At 39.1% G+C, this 19,138-nt stretch overlaps 1 protein-coding gene across 4 annotated transcripts in view; it reads right to left on the reverse strand.

Moving 5' to 3' along the window:
• Positions 1-19,138, reverse strand: part of LOC114464400 (forkhead box protein P2-like) — a 111,905-nt gene that overhangs the window by 39,504 nt on the left and 53,263 nt on the right. For all 4 annotated transcript variants that reach the window (XM_028448523.1, XM_028448528.1, XM_028448527.1 and 1 more), the window contains one exon: positions 4,212-4,301. In XM_028448523.1, the coding sequence (XP_028304324.1) occupies positions 4,212-4,301 (90 nt within the window). The remainder of the gene's footprint in view (positions 1-4,211; positions 4,302-19,138) is intronic.

The following is a 19,138-nucleotide window of genomic DNA, read 5'->3' on the forward strand; positions in this document are numbered from 1 at the left end:
AGTATTTGTTCTTGGACCCCTTCTGTTTGGCCTTTATATGCTTCCTTTATGACAACTTTTACAGAAATGTAAGCAAATGTAAGCAGATGACACACAACTATATCTATCACTGAACCCAGATGACTATGGTCCCATTGAGGTGTTGTGTGACTGCTTAGAAAAAGTAAACTGCTGGATGATTGAAAACTTTCTTCAACTACATCATGATAAGATGGAGGTGACTGTTCTGATTGACTCAGATCTTACATTCAGCTGTCAGATCAAATCTATCACAAAAACAGCCTTCTACCACCTCAAAAACATCTCCAGAGTGAAAGGTTTAATGACTCAGAAAGATCAGGAGAAACTGGTCCATGCTTTTATCTCCAGCAGACTGGACTGTTGTAATGGTCTTCTGACAGGAATCCCCCTAAAGAGCATCAAACAGCTACAACTGGTTCAGAACGCTGCAGCTCAGGTCTTAACCAGAACAAAGAGGTCAGAGCACATTAGTCCAGTTTTAAAGTCTTTACACTGGCTCCCAGTCAGCCTCAGAATAGACTTTAAAGTTCTGCTGCTGGCGTATAAATCTGTGAATGGGTTTGGTCTAGAATCCATCAGTGAGATGTTAGTCAGGTATGAACCCAGCACGTCTCTCAGATCTGGTCAGATAGTGGAGCCCAGAGCTCACAGTAAACATGGTAAAGCTGCTTTTAGTTGTTATGCTGCAAAGAAGTGGAACAAACTGCTAGCAGAGCTGAAGTCAGCATCCAAATTGAACATTTTTAAATCAAAGCTAAAGGCACTTTTTTTCTCTACTGCGTATGATTGAGAGGGAGATTTTTGGTCATGTTGTAATGTCTTTGTTGATGATTTTAAATGTTTTTTGCTGCTGACTTAAATGTTGTAATTAATTTTAAGCTGTTGAATGTTTAGCCTTGTGTATAAAATGTGCTATACAAATAAATTTGCCTTGCCTTGCCTATATAAAGAATAACTGTTAATACACTCATGACTGTCTACTACTGTACTGGTAGGGGTGAAAGTAATGGATTAGTAGTCATGTTACTGTAATTGAGTCACTTTTATGGACACGTACTTTTTTGAGTATATTTCTCAATCAGTAATTGTACTTATACTTAAGTACGTTTTGAAAGAAGTAAAGTCATTAGTTACATTTCTACACCCAACAGTTACTGAGTAAAATATATTTTTTTGTTTTAAAATGATCAACGGGTATCGTGAAACTACAAAAGATGAAATGACAAGACAACAATCAAATGCATGACATCAGACTAAACGTAATGCACGGCGCCGAAACAGCATTAAATGGAGGATATTTTCTCAGTATTTTTTTATTATTTTGAATTGAATTCATTGGTGTTATTTTATCTAAAAAAATCGTAAATTATATTATATTTACTGTATGCAAGTAACTTTTACTTTGAGTACTCTTTGAATGAGCTACTTTTTATTATATTTTATTACTTCTTCTTGAGTAGGTTATAACCAGATGCACTGGTCTTTTCTTGAGTATCACATTGACGGGAATATCTGATGACGCTGTGCATGAAGACTTTTTTGGAACAAAGAGGTTAGGGTGTTAATAAAAGATGGATCAACAAATGGATTAGCTAGAAGCTGAGGACAGCCTGATTGGTGGGCCCCTGTGATTCATATTGATTCATATCGTCGACGAAGGCAAGGAGTAAAGTAAGGAAATGTAAATATTCAATATTTACAATTCACTGGTGTCATTAGAGGCAGGGGCTTTAACACGGGTTGAGGGCTACCAATGCACCTGCACACAGCTCTCTTTCAATATTGTTCCCTATGAAATGAATTGTACTGAGCAGGCATTTGTAGATCAGGATCCCATTTGTTTGAATTAATTCACTCTGGCATACAATTTGACTAGACTTAGAGTTTATGTCTGATAACCAGTGCTTTTCTTTCAACTTAAACAACAAAACTGATCATATGAAAGAGTATTTCATAAAACTCGAGCTGAAATGCATGGAAATCAAATAGATTTAGAGGGATTGCATCAGTCTTTGCCAGGCTTATCTCTTTTTCCAGTACATAATTAGGTACACAGGGGTGTGACTCCAATTGAAGGTGTCGCCATTGTTAGACTCCGTGAAAATATCAACGGGTGAGGTTAACGCCAATTTCCTGTCATTAATGAAATGCACTGAGCTCCTAATGAGGTAAACCATTGCTCCTTGATAACACTTATTAGCCAAGTGTCGGGCACAGACTCCAACACTTCAATTTCAAACAGCTAAAAATAAATTTACTGATGGAGAAAAAACTATCTTACTACAAAAACACAGAGCAGATGTCAGGAGGACTTACATAATTTGTCTTATTGACAAAGCAGCTGAATAATAACAATAAAAAAAGCACACAAAAAACGACTCGCCAACAGCCGCAATGGAAGACAAAAGTGTTAATGTGCATACGTGTGAGCGTGGTGTCGGCGTGAAACTATTGTGTACAAGTGTGACCTTTACGAAACCACTGACAACAGAAGTGGACAGCTCTACAAATCAATAAGGTAAATTAGCGTCAAGGGGTGGAAATGACAGGCGGGGGGAAAAATTAGCTGTCCGTGTTGGGCTCTTGTTAAGCTGACGTTTCTTTCAAATAATAACTAACCTCTGTGTTGTCATTTGTCTCTGACACTATGGATGTATCGGAGAAAAGCACGCAGATCAAAGACGACCTCTAGTTTGTTATCCTCCTATTATAAGCTTGGGAAATATTCAAAGCCTTGTTGTGCAGTCAGCATACTTGTGTTCAATTCATGGCCCGGGGGCCAAATCCGGCCCTTTGGTCTATTCAATTTGGCAATGCAAGAGAATGTAAAACTGACGGAGACAACATGAATCATTTTATAAATGATATTCAACATAATTTGCAGAGGCTCACAGTTTCTCCCAGTGCTTTTATCGCATGATTGCAATCATTTTTAATGTTAAACAATGGAAAAAACTAAAAATTCTGACGAAATCCTTTAATTTTCCTTAAATTATTACATAATAATTCACTTAAAAAGTAACTAAACCCTAAATACCTTTTTTTTCTGCTGAATGCAAATGTATTTGGGTATGAAGTAGTCCTGTTGATTGATCCTGGTCCAACTCTCAACATTTTAGTCAAAATATTTCAATTTGGCGTAATTTGCTGTAAACTGTAAGATTGACTGCCCTCTATGGGGTGAAACCTGGCTATTACAATTGATTTTTGCTATTGGCTGAGAACAAGATCATGTGACAATTTGGGACCATCTTGTGTCACAAACAAGCACTGTTAGCCCCGCCCCATTTATAAAAACTAGCTTCTGTGGGCTCTACAATCTGTGGTGAGCAGGTTAGTAAATAGGGAGGTATATTGAGTAATGACTAGCTCAGGTAGTAGAGGGTTGTCTTCTGATCGAGAGGTTGGGGGTTCGATCCCAGTACCTGACTATGTGTCGAAGTGTCCTTGGGCAAGACACTGAACCCTAAGTTGCTCCCAGTGGTCGACTAGCGCCTTGCATGGCAGTCCTGTCCCACTGGTGTGTGAATGTGAGAGTGATTGGGTGAATGAGCTGATGTGTAAAGCGCTTTGGGACTGCTTCAGTGTGGGGATAAAGCGCTATATAAATCAAGTCCATTTACCATTTAGCTAACAGAGCATAGATTGTCCTAGTGGCCGGTCAGGGAAAAGCAGGGGTTTCGTTACTCTTTAATTACATAAAAATTGGTCACACAATATAGGATATTTAAAGTGAAGATCCTGTTGGGACTGATATCTATCACTTATTGCTTGGATATTGTGAGTTCTTTACATATTTTTGTATTTCATGTATAAGTGCAAATTAGGACCCAATATTGTTGAAATTACTTGTTTTCCCACCTAAAATCTGTGGCCCACTTGAGATCAAACTTCTTCCTGTTTGGCCCCTGAACTAAAATGAGTTTGACACTCCTGAGTTAACACAGTCGCCACATGCTTCTGGCTCATAAACTGTGCACAAATGACAACCTTTGCTGAGATCTCAGCATTGTGTTTTTTTCATGTGCCGCCTTGCTTCCTGGAGACTGGATTTAGGATTCCAATGACAGGTCTGAGGATTGCGCTGGCAAATCAAACACACTTTGGAGGAACGGAGGAAATCTTCTCGTCGAAGGAACATGTATTATGGATGGACTTTAAAGAGATTAGAAAAGGGGAGCTGTTTTTACCTGCAGTGGACGATGCTTGTCCTGGCTCTTTGGAGATTTCAGGCCACTGCCTGGTTGCTGCAAGAGTAATTGCCTCGCTACTTGTAGGGCCTGGGAAGAAGAAGAAAAAAAAAAAAACAGACCGCATGAAAACCAAGTGAGAGAAAGATATGAATCAAGAAGGAATGAGATGGTCAAAATAAACAATTTTCTAGGGGCTGATTCCAAAGATAATTGAAACCTTTACAGATAAAGCCAACATCTATACCTGAGAGTTGTTTCAGACATCATCTTCCTCTCTCTAATGTGGGTGAGACTATACTGCAAAAGTGTTTCACTAACAATTCACAGATCTGTGATCAAGGATAAATAGAGTTTGTCTCAAGCAGCACTGAAGAAGCACGTGGAGGAGGGTGGGGGAATGAGGGGATGTGGGGTGTGTCAAGAAAACGACAGAGCAGAATTGACCTGTCTAGTGTGTGCTCAACTGAAATACCCACTTCTTCTTTTTTTTTTTTTTTTTTTTGCAAATTACCGCCACATTTGCATATTCATAATATCAATTTGAAGCAGAGGCAGCGCCATGTGAAGTGTCCCTGGGAGCTGTAATTAAAGTTGACAAAAATCAACATCAAATTACATTTAGAGTGAATTAACCAGCAGCTCAGGTTTTTACACTGTGCATTAAGGGTGCTTATGAGCAGAGGATGGGTGATGGATGAGTGACTGATAGAAAAAGAGGAAGCCTTTTTCCTGTCTGATTAAATTAGTTCACAACTGTTTACGTAAGGCATTAAAAAAGCCGTATTTGTAAACTGATGCTTTTTGTTGTTGTTGTTGCTATTAGCACCTTTTGATGTTCTTTGCCAGACATGGGTGTCTATCAGAGAGGCTGGAATATGGAGTAATTAATGTCTCTTGATTTCAAAGGGATTGCAGATTCCTGTATGTGTGTACCTAAAGTGTAAAGATTACCGCTATATCCTACTCAAGTAAAAGTACTGTTACTTGATTGAAATTGTACTCAAGTACAAGTAAGTCATACATAAAATACTCAAGTATAAGTAAAAAGTAGCTCAATTGAATAGTACTCAAAGTAAAAGTTACTAGTTACTTTCACCCCACACATCATTTTTGGTAATAAATCTCATGTATGTCGGCTAGGATATGATGCATTTGATTGTTGTCTGGTCATTTCTTTTTTTGTAGTTTCACAATGTCCGTTGATCATTTGAAAAAAAAAAAAACAAAAAAAACAAAGATAATTTACTCAGTAACGGTTGGATGTAGAAATGTAATGAATTACTTTACTTCTTTTAAAACATACTTAAAGAGCAACTAAACCCCAAACCCACTTTTTCTGCTGAATACATATTTATTTGGGTATTAAGTAGTGCTGTTTATTAATCCTAGTCCCATTCTTCACATTTTAGTAAAAATATATTATTTTGCGTATTTAGTAGTAAAATGTCTGATATATTGGCCTCTAAAGGTTGAATGCCAGCTATTACAAGTGAATTTTGCTGTTGGCTGAGTCGGATCCTTTGGATTATCTTGCGGGGCCCCGCCCCTTCTATAAAAGCTGAGAGGAGGGAGGAGGGTTTCCTCCAATCACAGCCCCCAGTGAGCATTGATTGACAGTTTTAATGAGGATGTCCAATGTTCCGTGTGAAAGCGGGGATGTTTTTGACTCTGTGCTTCTATAAAGAGCAGATTCTGGTCTAATCAGAGGGTTCATCAAGCTATGTGTGTATTCATAGACACATCATGTGTGTATTCCCGTCTGTTTCTGCGTGTGCATGGACGTGTGTACGTCTTATCTCTATGTGCATGAGATTGTGGGAGAGTAGGGCTGTGGTTGTATTGACAAATATCAGCTATAAACTCCCTATGTGTGTGTGTACAGACACATCATTGTGTGTATTACCGTCTGTCTCTGCGCACAGCGCTGACCGGCTGCCTGAGTGGGCATGTCTTACTGCTTCAGCAGTAACGCTCATAATCAAGGCATTTTTTTAAATTTCCCCCCCTAGTGGCAGGTCAGCAGAAAGCAGGGGTTTAGTTACTCTTTCAGTAAAAGTAAAATGACTGATTTAGACATACACAAGTACAAGTACCCATAAAAGCAAGTCATTTACAATCACATTTCACCAGCAAGCTTGAGCTTCACAGGTACGGCGGGAACTGGATTCTTTAAGAGTAGGTGGATAAAAGAAAGAGGGGTACTGGATATGAACACTGCTGCTACGCATACACCAAATACTTTGTAGTGTTTGGGCCCATGAGCATCAAGTGGAGAGAGAAAGAGAAACAGCTCTCAAACACACACACACACACACACACACACCAACTTCGTAAGCGTATTGTTTCTGATCAAAGAAAGGAGAAAAAGTGAAGTAAAAGTGGGACGAATACCCTAAGAACGGAGAGTGACACTTGCTTAGAAATCAGGGTTTTCTCACTTTTTATTTTCTGGTGCTTGCCAGTATCCATGACAACCGCTGCCTTGACAAAGCATGCATATGGTGCAGCTCTGCCAGCTGGTGGGAACAATGTTTGAACTAGTACATTGAGAGCCTGAGCAAACAAGAGGAGAAGACAGGCTAGCGAGGGAGAGAGAGGCAGTAAAATAATAAATAAGAGGAGGGGGAGAGAGGAAAAAAAAAGTTGCCATGCCTTAACCCCGCCGGGAACGCAGAAGAACCCCTCAGCCCTCTCCCCCCCCAGATCAATTATGAAAAGACAGACGTGTGAGGAAGGGGCGGGTGCACGATGGGGTGGACCTGTCTGTCTGCTCAGGAGGAGCCAGGCTCTCTGAACCCAAGTAAACAAACACATTACACCGGCAATGAATCTTAACTGCATTGATCCGTCTCCTCGATTCGAGGAGCAAAGTCGCCACCGGGTTTGTGTGCCTTTGTGTTTGTGAGATCTGAAAGTTGAGCTTCATCAAAACACACACAAAAGTGCACATCAACATTGAGCACATTCATACGATTTGTTTAAAAAAATAAATTAATTAAAAAAAATGAATGAGGACGCAAACACTGAACGAGTCAAGCTTCGTTTTACTGACGGCAGCGACACAATTTGCTTAAATGCAGCCAATCACTTGGCTAATTAAAACACAGGGCCTAATTAATCTCAGCCTGATTGGTAAATCAAGGTAATTATAAGGCTTATTGAGCCTTGAACACAGTAGTTTGAGAAGGGCTTCCTGTCGAGTGCAGCTGAAGGTAGTTGTCAGAGGGAAATGTTTATCCGTGTGTTAATCAATAACGACTCTTTACTTAAAGCTGCTGGACAGGAATTTTTTTTTTATCAGAAAAATCCATAATGTAGGCCTCATAAATCAATGAACCCAAGATAATTATGCTCGATGTAAAAGAGCAAATGAAAAGATTGCCGCACTAAACTTTGTTTTCAACTCCACCGTAAATACTCAGTTGGTTTTAGCACATTGCATTGTGGGATATGGAGTTCCATAGACAGATGCATAGAAGTGTTTTTAATTCATTCTTATAAGGGATGTCCTTTTCACTTTCACTTTTTCACTTCCGATACGATACTGATATTGCAGCCTTGAGTATTGTTTGATACCGACATCAACATGAATCATACATACTTTTATGAATTATTTTGTAGTGTGAAATGTTAGAAAAAGCTTGATCAAGTGATGTTACTCAAACAGAGAACAATAGTCAGCGTATGAAAAAAACTGAGCCATTTATTATTAACCAATTGGTTACATACATTTTAACTTTCAACATAATATGTACAGTATTCTACAACTGAATAAATATAATATAATATAATAAATATCGGAGATATTAGATGCAGTCCGATAAAATCCGATATTAGTTTTCTGGCTGATATCGGACCAATATCCGATATCAATATCGAATCGGGACACCCCTAATTCTTACTCTGATTTATTGTGTTACTTAAAAAGACAATGACAACAGCGATTCACTTAACACCATTTTTGTTTTAGTTTGTCTCCGGTATTCCCTGTGAAGTAAAAACACTACTGGACTCCACATCCCACAATGCAATGCGTCAAACAATAAACAATACATTTCAACCTTTCACATCTTTTTTTGGAGCAAACTTACGATTAATATTATTAAAAAAAAAAAAATCATATTATTTTCTATTTTTAACATTAAATAATAATATTCTTAAAACATTATAAAACAATTTAAATTATTGATCTATGTGGCCAAAGCCAGCGATTCTCAACTCGTGGGTCGGAACAGCTAGTCAAAAATAAATAAATAGTTAATGTCTCTTATTTTGGACTTGACTTTTATTTGGAAATAAACTTTTCTTTTGACAGGCATGCTGTGAAATGCATGTTGCACAGGAAAATATAAAGATTTAAGAAGTGTGTTTTCAACAGCTATTTTTGAAAAACTAAATTTGGTTGGTTGAATTGGGTCCCAGGGTGAGACCAGATGAGATAACCTGACCTAAACTATGAATTTATCAGATAAAAAAAAAATGTTTTGCTCAACAGCTTTCAATACCCAACCATGCAAATATTAAGAAAGGTGCGTAAGGGGGGCAAAAACATCTTCAAAAGTAACATAAGCGTTACCAACACCTGTCAAACTTTTATAAAGTGGTTTGACTGTCACCTCATTCATGGAGGCAGAAGCAGCCATTTTTTTAGAAGCCCTAGCAATGTGTAGACAGAGGGTAGAGGATGAGAGAAAGATGTCCCTGTTTCCTCACTTTCACTGACTGAGTATTGAGCTATTACAGCAAAAAGCATCAATTTGTTACACCCATTTCCCTGATACGCAGACATGGCAAGCAGAAGCCCTCAAAACACACGGAAAAGTGCAAAAATGCCAAGAAAAGTCATCAAAAGTTTGCTGAAGAGCTGCCGGAGCGGACAGAAACACAGACGAATGCAGACGTACCGTCTATTTAACCTGTGTTGCTATGCCCGGAAAATGACATCCCCGGTCTATTAATGCACACATTGTATAAACAGCACAATATGACACATTCTTCAAAATAAGAGTGCAAGCCAGACAGAAGAGGGGAGAAAGTGAGAAGAAAAAAGAAAAAAAAATAGAGAGCCAGGCCCCGCTATATAAATAACAAGGCACTCAGAGGCATATTTGATGTTGATATCCATCACTGAGGTTGGAAAAGAGGAAAAAAATAAGAGGGGGGGAAAATAACACAGAGCGACACGGGGATCCTTATGAAAATAAGATTCAGCCCAAATGGATCTGGTGTAATTGGTTTCAGATAGTGAGGTCAGGAGAAAGGCGATACAGGCAACTATTATGCGAAACGGACTGAGAAACAAGAATGTTTACACAGGCATTCCTCGGCTGCATTAATAGGCATGCAGAGATCACTGGAGAGGGAGAAAGAGAGAGAGACAAGGAGGGAGGGGGGAAAAAAAGAAAGAAAACAACCATCCACTCACCTCGCTCACCACCGGGCCCTATACACAACCATACATCTATATAGAGCAACACCTACCACAATGCACCTTTGTGTGGTACATGCACTGATCTTAAATAAGCATGAAACACATTAGCAGGGGCGGCATTACCCAGCCAAACCATTACAAATTTCCAGATTGCTTATTGCTCGTTTGGTGGTGGTCACGGTGGTGGAGGACAGGGGGGAGGTATGTGAAGTCTTCCACTATGAAAAGTCCTTCTTTCACATCCACCTAGAGACGGCTGATATATACAGCCGTGCCATTGCAATTAGATCTATTTGAGTGGCTGTGACATTGTGTTTGGACAGTTGCCAATAATTTCCAGGCTCATATCTGATAACATACTGTTTATTATCAGCACATATGGCTGATATTGGTGTGAAACACACAGGTGTCAACAGGGTTCCATCCTTTTCCAGACGCAGGTGCTTCTTAGATGGCAATTCCGTGTTACCAAATGTGATACGTTGCTGATTGTGGGAGTATCACAACCACGTGTTGTTGTTTTGTCTCCAATGTGGTGAACAGATGTTTAGTGTGCACGTATGCAGCTGTTTGTTGCTGCTGTTCCTGTCAACCAGAACAAGTCGAGTCGTGCTGACATTTTGGACAACTGTTCGCATTTACACGTGCGCTGCAGAAAGAGATAAACAGGCACCCTGAATGGCAGCACATGGCATTACTTGCAGCAAAATGAGACAGTGAAAAAAAAAAAAAAAAGCGAGAGAAAAGTGCAACCGTCATGCATTAAACAGTTTAAGCTGAGTTAACAAATATGGCTGATTAGATCGAGTCTGCTGGCCTGCTGCTAGCAAGATGCATGTCAACACGCGAAGGAAAAATATTTATCCACTATCGTCTGATACAAGTGGTTTCAGGGCAGATGGATGAGTGTGAAAAGGATTTGCAGAAGCTGGTTGGAGAGGATGAACAAATAATGCAGGAATGTTTGAATACTAAATAGTTGACTAAATTTACAACAAACAGTTCTTTCTTTCTCTCATGAACAAATCTGCTTGGCTCATCAAATATCAACAGATTGAAACTATTGCTTTCACTGCTCTGGTTTGAATGTAAGCTGAACCCTTTTTGCTATAAGTAGCCACAGGAGAAGAAAGACTACTATCCGTTCATAAAGGTCACGACTGGAAATGATGGCTTGGTGCTCCAACAAAGGCCCCACATTCAGTCACTCTTATCAGCTCCACCACACAGAACAAAACACACCTGGTTTCAGTCATCTCTGCTCGGTCAAGCACCGGGAAAAAAATATGAAGGATTCTGTTGACAAAATTCTGCTGAATTCCACAGAAATTAAACATTTGAATTTGAATGTATTGATTATTTAAAAGGGACATTGCACATTCATGAACAGACATGCTGTAAATAAGCCAGTGTTAGCCAAAAATAGTTTTCATCTGGTGTCCCTGGCCAGATTTTAAAACACAACCTTGAATGTAAAAGGTATTCAAATAGAGAGAGAATACAACATAACAAAAGAGAACAAGTATGACAAATATTAATAATTACTAATAAAACAAAGCACCAAGCCTGGACTAAAACTTCCACACAGTGTATTAAAACAATTTAAATGAATAATAATAAAATAAAATAAAAGGCTGTCAGTGTGAACATAATTGGTGGTCAAGAAGCCATGTTTTTAGCTGCCAAAATGTATTTAACTTTGATACCTTCCAGGCTAAAGAGCATTACATAACCACAATGCCTTTTTTGTTTCTATGTCCCAACAGAAATGCACGGGTCATTTGTCTGGTTTGGCTTCTGCGAGGAAAAACACAGAATAAGAGCAACAAGGGAAACGAGAAAGATTTGAATTTGGAAAATATGTATAGGAGTCATGAGGATTTTAATGTGTAGCCCCATAAATTAAAAGTGTGATGAGAAGAGCTGGTCCTTGGAGATTGTGTTTGGCCGTCAGGACAGAGGTAGAACTATCCAGTAAAAACAATGGGTCTCTGTGTCGCACTCGGATCTCTCTATCGGGGTTATATCTCGCTGTCTGTCTCACAATAACAAAGCTCTACCTTCATCGTTTTACTTTGACCTGAGCCACAAACACAAGAAACAAGCTTAAGTGTAAAAATGAGACCCTTTTTGTTTACTGATAGCATTAAACTGCACTTTCCTTTACCAAATGCCCATAAAACATTGTTCATTTCTTCCTCTTATTCTTTTCTCTCACCCCCTTTATTCGTGCCTCTTGTTTATTGATCTTCAGATTAAGAATTCCTGGGGTGGAGGACTGTAACACACAAGCATTATATTATTTTTGGTGTGCTTATTTGCCTTTCCCTTGCATCTATTTGGCTTGTGACTGGAGACAATTATGTCTACCCAGCTCCAGACTCAGGTGCTAATAATGAAGGACAAATAGAATCATATGTGTAAACTTCTCCCACTGATGAAAATTTATATTAACTTTCTATCACAGTAAACAGAGCGGCATAGATACACCATCCCAGGAGGATAGATGAGATGAATTTCCACCCCAGGAAGAAAGCTTGAGTTAAAGAGGGGGGGCCGGCGGGGGGATGGACTGCTATGGCAGGAGGGCTTTGGGGTAAATGTACTTGCATTGTGTATCCACACACTTCTTTTTTTTTTTCCAACAATACAAAATGGGAGATTGTTTAAACTAGCACAAAAAAATTGGGTTTGCATGAGAGTTGGGTGCACCAGTGTGTGACTATTGTGTGTGTGTGTGCCATCAATAATAGCATCTCGTAGCATCCACTTATCTCAACTTATGTACGTAATCTTTGGTTAGCATGGAAATTGATAAATTGTTGTTTGTAAAGTATCGGCATAGATCTACTTAAGTCTACACACCACTGTTGTCTTGTTTCCTGGTGGTCTCTACACTGTTTAGCAGGTACACACATACAGATTTTCTAAATCTGAAGTATTTTTATTTATCTGTTACAGACCCCACACATTAAAATAAAATATCAGTCGTAGAACAGTTGTGATCGTATTGTGTGCTCCGATAATCTTGACACAGCAAACCACACACATCAACCAATCTGTCCCAAGTCAGAAATGTCACGTGATCAAACAAGATCTTACAACGTAATCTAATGGTGCGTTCCAAGCAACTCGGAAACCGGGATTTGCTGACCACCTACTTGAAAAAAGTGACTTGGAACACCACACTAAAATCAAAAAAAAAAAAAAGGCAGAGTTCCGAGTTGCCTTGAATGTAGCATTACGTGTTTCTAACTCAGCTCACCTCTGGATTGGCTACATTCCGTTCCAAGTAAAATATCCCGGGGTCATGAGTTGGGAGTCGTCGGCTTTCCTCACACACAAGGAGTTTTAGTAGTTAATGAACAGGTTTAATATTTACGATTGTCAAGAAAAGTCTTTTAGAGGATGACAAGGAGCACTGGTAACTATTCCAAAAACGCAGAGAGAAATAAAGTGGCATTCGTGTAGGTGGAAGATCATGTGTTTGTTTGAGACGGATGATGTCTTCCAATCAAGTACTATTAGAAAAAGCAACTTGGTACTGAAATGATTTGGTAAATAATAAGGGTTGAAATTTCAGTCTCAAAAACAAAGAAATCACACATTACAGGCAAAGCCTTATAAGGTTATATATAACACAAACACATATTTCTATGACACTAAAAGTACACTTTGTCTTTTTCCTTGAGTGCCTGATTTCTTTCAAATACAAGTATGACCCAGCTGCTTTACACAGTTCCAGGCGAGTGGAGGTCACACAGCTGGTTGAATAGCTAATGTGAAATGTTGCATTCAGGTCAGCCATCGTTGATTTGGAAACAGACCTCAATGGCTTACACCAACTTTTGTTGTTGTTTACCTCATGTATTGACATTACCAGAGAAGAAATATTAGTCTAGTTAAATCTGTTGCTGTTTAAAATGCAAACTAAGCACTTTTTGGAGAAACATTTCTTTAGAATTCATACAATGTTGTTATAAAGCTTTCTTCAGGTTTGTTGAAAGACCCTATTGAGAAAACTCTTTCGAAAGAATGAATGAGGCCTAAAGGTGAAAAAGCCCTCACCTTCTAAGTTTTGGTTTGCAGCAGAAAAGATACAAGTTTGGACTTTGTTTCTAAACTCTTAAGGCATACATGCTGTAAAAAAAAAAAAAACATGCACACAGATGGACAAGATTAAATAAGAAGGTTTATGGGTAGGTCAATGGTGTTAACGGCGTTTTTAAACTTATACAGATTGCAGAACATAAAGATTGGAAGTCCAAGATAGACCGAGTGGGTTTGTTATTCACCTTCATTCTACTTTGATGCCTGGCTGTTTGGATGAGTGAGTATATGCATTAACACAAGCAACACAATTGTCTGAAGCGAGGCAAGTGTGTGTCTAGGATCCCTGTCTGTTGCAAGTCAATAGAACCAGTGTCTGTCTGTCTGTCTGTCTGATGCTGCAGAGCTCAGGTTAAGCACTGAGTCGGGTCAAATGTTACTCTCCTCTGCGCTCGATAAAGGACAACCATGACCTCACTGGAAGAGTCGCTCGGATCAACTCTTGGTCAATGTTCAGTAAATAAAATATGATTTCCCCCTTGCCTTTGATGCTGTTTTTTTTTTTTTTTTTTTTTTTTTTTAAATCAAGCATCAAGTTGTAAAATGATGATGTTCTCCCTCTTTATCTTCAAACTTATTCAACATCTACAGTATATCTGTCTGTGCTGCTCCTTCTCCCTTTGCTTTCATGCACCTGCATTGGCTGTATATTGCGAATATTCCAATTACAGCCATGTGCTTTTTGACCTTTAAGTGAGCAGCAGAAGATATAGTTATGTTCCTTCCACTCTGACTCCCAGTGTCAATCAATCAGTCCTGCACACAGCCCAACCCTGTTGCACTAGAACTGGTAATGTATACCCAAGCTGGGTTTTATGGGCTGTGAATTATTAGGAGTTTGGGAAGGCAACAAAACTATGAGGATAAAGATCTACGGTTTTAATATTAGACTATGAATAACTGCCACAAAAGCAGTAAACAGATACTTCTCTAATCATCAGATATCCTGGCTACACTTTACTTTCATAAACACAGTGGCCTATATCACACCTTTAGGAATGAGCAAACATGTTCAGAATCATACCTTTTTTTAACATCATTCTCATACCCGGCCCGTTTTCTGAAAGGCTAATCTACATCTTCCATTGAATCAAGAATGGAAATTTCACAAGAAATGCTTCTTTTTCAATTTCATGGTAAAGTAGCTCAAGTTAGTGGATGTAATTTCTCCTAACAAGAAAATGTATCACTCTGTCGCACACTTAGTTTGACTATGTAATACAGAGGGGCTTTTTTTCCAGTATTTTGTCCACCCTCAAGCTTTGATAAATGAGCCAAAAGCATGAAAACGGTTGTCGTAGCTCTCCAGACAAGGACAGAGCAATTACTGGGAATATTTGAAAAATTAAAACCAATGGTTGAAATTCGTCTGAACAATAAATGATATGTAATTTTGGACTCTGATAAGGGTAGAACTGAGCCACGAGGGAAAGAACTGTTGGCGTCCTTAAACCCTGTTTATGAACTATGTGACTGAAATTACCTCACAGAATATCTGATTTCACTGACTAGGTGCAAACCATTTAAAATGTGAGTCACTATGCAACACTATAACAGATCAATTTGAGGATTAGTGCAAATTGGGATTATCAGGTTCATTGTGAATTGCATGATGAAGTCCAAACAGGTGAAAAGGGAAAGCACATGGAATAATATCACAAAAACAATACCACGCATGGCCAAGTCGCCGCGCTAACGTATATTTATCATGTAAACTTCTGATAACTGCATATGCAGAAACAATCAAATCTCGCCGTTTCCATTGGAAGATTTTGCACTATGGATCCAAGCGTGAAACCAATATCAGCTTAGTGTCTGCTCAAGCTTGAAGTACTGCGCCCACAAAGCATGCTCTGCATATGCACATGGGTGTCATTTTTTATCAGTGTGGAACAAGCAGCTTTCCAGTGCTATCGCTGATCAATTCGCACCAGTTAAATCCCCAGTGTGGGTAAATAAGCAGCGGTTAGGTCTTGATGAGGAATGGCAGGCTGTATGAGTGGGAGGGAGGTGGGGGGGTCCATATAATTCTATTGCTCTGGATTTCTGATGTGACTTTAGTCATTATCTGCACTGAAAGTACATAATACTTGTGAATGTGTCATTCTTAGTCAAATACTAAGTCAAATACTCATAGCAAATTTAAAGCCATGAGTCAACTAAATAATACACAGTTGTGTTTTCAGTAATTTATTTAAAATAGCTATCCTTTAGATATCTACAATTACATTTAGTAAAGGATGCTTAAAAATGAAATAGAGTTCGATGATATTTTTGGCTGATATTTGCCACAAAAAGTAATAGCGGTTGACATTGGTATTGGTTTTTGTGTCGATTTGTTTTCTACTCGTGTGCATTTATTGTCCTAGGTTGACACTACATCAAGTGCAATTTTTTTCTTGACAGATGTGCTTGTTTTTTTGTGTAAAAAAACAAGAAATCACTTCATTATATTGGAAACCTACGACCATCATTTATTTATTTTATTTTTTTTGGGGGGGGGGGTTATGTATTTATTGGTATCGGTTGATATCACAAATTCAGTGTTGCACAACGCTAATATCAAATATCTCTAGTAAAAAGTACTTGCTTCTTATGAATGGACCCTTTTAAAAGGCAATGTTTTCCATTGTGGACATACTTTCATGATGAGGAAGCTCCTGTTTGCCAATCTTACGAAAGGAAAATTGTCGTTGGCCGCTGTCATTTTCTCAGTGCTAATTGTAGGTATCAAGCACTGGCAGCAACGGTTGTGGTTACGTAGAACATTAATGATCAGATACAACACAGACACTGTAAAAACCATAGAAAGACTTCAAACTGAATAAATGGAGCACATCTGATATGGTGGTGGTAGTGGTGTGAGCCTGTTTAGCAGCAGATCGGCTAATCAGAGAGCTCCAGTGTGTCTTTAAATTTGAAAACATGTCTGTTAAGTAAAGTCATATTAGGTGCATGAACCATTTTATATTATTCATTTAAATGTTTCATTATATAATACATTTAGTTCATACAAAACCCCTTAATCACTTAATTTAGTAGTCATGTAGTCACATAGGGCACTGACCCAAATGTAGCGGATGCAACCAAAGCTAAAGAAAAAGGAAAGGATAAAACACACAGGCCTTTATTTTGAAAGCTTTTTGTTGACCAACCGTTGCACCTCTGAGAAATATTGATGATAACATGCCACAAAAGAATAATAAAGTTGAAAAAACCAACAGTTGGTAGTCATCCTCGACAGCAATGGGACCTAGCCTTGGGTGGATACTCTGTAAAACCCAGCAGCTTCAGCTCTAAAGCCTACAGTGAAGACAGCCAAAGCCGGTGCTAAGTGACATGTCAGTCAGTTTTGTCTGTTCAGAGCCTTCAATTCCCCACGGCCTGAGCTTATTTACCACATTTGTATGAAAATCTGTGCGGAGTAGAGGGCTGAGAGCCTGGCCAACAGCTCTCTTACATATGTATACAGTGTTTGGAGGCAGCATATAAAGCACCCACTCTCGCCTTTGCATGCTCAAAGTGTTCACACTACAAACAACTTGGGGAGATGGATAGAGTCCCTTATACATATTCCAAAACGGGGGTTAAGGGTGACGCTAATACGCAAAGCACATAATGTTAACAAGTGCAACCAAAAATTAAAACTGTGATACCTGGAATGTGTTACCCGAGATCCTTGGCGCATTAGAGGAAAAGGAGCACCAGTGACATTCAAAGATGCGGTTTTCCTCTTGCTCGTCATCTTCTTAACCAGATTTGAAGTCATTTTAATATTAGTTAGAGGAGGGGAGAGGAGTACACACAACAAACCATCGGCTGTGCGTTTCAGAGTCTGATTTGTTACTATTCATGACCAAAGCAGAGAGGAACTGTAATACTAGGCATGCTTGTTAAATTCACAACACTCCAAAGCTGCCTTCTTGCAAATCCTGTCTTTTGGTTGTCAGCTTAAGACACCCCGCCATATGCATATGTAGGATTTTTAAGCTCTGTTAAATGGATAGCATAGTCTTGGCCTATCAAATGACTGTAAGCCACTTGCCTTTTTTTCCATGGTGGTGGTGGTGGTGGGGGCGGAGGGGCAAGGAATTTACAGAGAAAGCAAGCAGCAATGCGTTACCTTGTAGACATCAGAAAGCTTCATCCCCCACAAGCAGCACAACTGCCACCACAGCTACAAACTTTCCTGGTACAGCGACGGTGGCATTTTCTTCATCCCCTCTTAACTCCACATTAGAAGAAAACAGAAGCATTTACAAGTATGTGTTCAGAATGTGTGTGACAGTAACACCCAGGCCAGCCTTCATAATGACTGGTGTGCTGTTTAAGCCAACAACAGGGGAGTGGCAACAAACAATGACAGAATGCCTGTTTTCCATTTGGAGGGCATGAAAGACGACGAGCCGCTCGCCGCAAAAGCTAGTTTGCAAATAAATTATTGCGGAGCGTATTGAGCTTCAGTGACGGCTCGCTCCCCTCGGAGCACAGGCAAGTGAAGTGTGTAGCTGAGAGTGTGTATGCATGACTATAGATGTGTTTGTGCTTGTGTGAGTGGACGTATAGATCCGGTGTCATTTATTTCCCTGAGCTGGACTGAAAAGGAAATGAGTTGTGAAGTGGCCATTGATCCTGGCATGCACTGGGCCGGCTCAGGACTGCATAACTATTGGTTGCAATATGCACTGTTGAATGGTTTTCACTTATTTACACAGAGGTGGTTAACCCCGGCTAGGCCATTTCTCACTGGGCAAGTGCACCGAGTATTAAAAAAGGAAGATATCAAATAAAAGTGTGTTCAGTTCAATTAAGAAAGTCATGCAAACCTAATCAGTCATCACTTATTAGTGAGGATGCAGGAGGCATTTTCTTCTTCCGTCGTCGCTTAACTCCTCCGACACCATTTGTCCGATTTTGATAAATAAGCTATCAAAAAATTCAAAAAGTTCCCATGATTTATGCTTGTACTGTGTAACTCTTAAAATGTTTGACTTATTACATTTTTTCTTTCCCATTCATTTCTTTTGGAAATTTAATCTTTTTCAATATTTAGGCCCTTCATGCCCAGCCATTCTTCAACTGATTTTGACCATTCAACCTTTAACATGTTCAGCTACTACCTTCAACCCATTTCAACTTTTTTCAACATTTTCATCTATTTCTAGGTTAATGCTTAGTTAATGCTAGGTTAATGCTATTGCTAGGCTGATGCTTACATTAGGCTAATGCTAACGTTAAACTAATGGGATGCTAATGCTATGCTAGCTAATGCTAATAAAATGCTAGCTAATAATAATGTTAATGCTACTATTTCGCTGGGAGTGTCTGCTGATAGCCAGGTTGGAAATAAGATTAATAATGGCTTCCATTGTTGAATGTTTTT

Source organism: Gouania willdenowi, chromosome 6 (assembly GCF_900634775.1).
Source record: "Gouania willdenowi chromosome 6, fGouWil2.1, whole genome shotgun sequence".
Classification (NCBI taxonomy): domain Eukaryota; kingdom Metazoa; phylum Chordata; class Actinopteri; order Blenniiformes; family Gobiesocidae; genus Gouania; species Gouania willdenowi.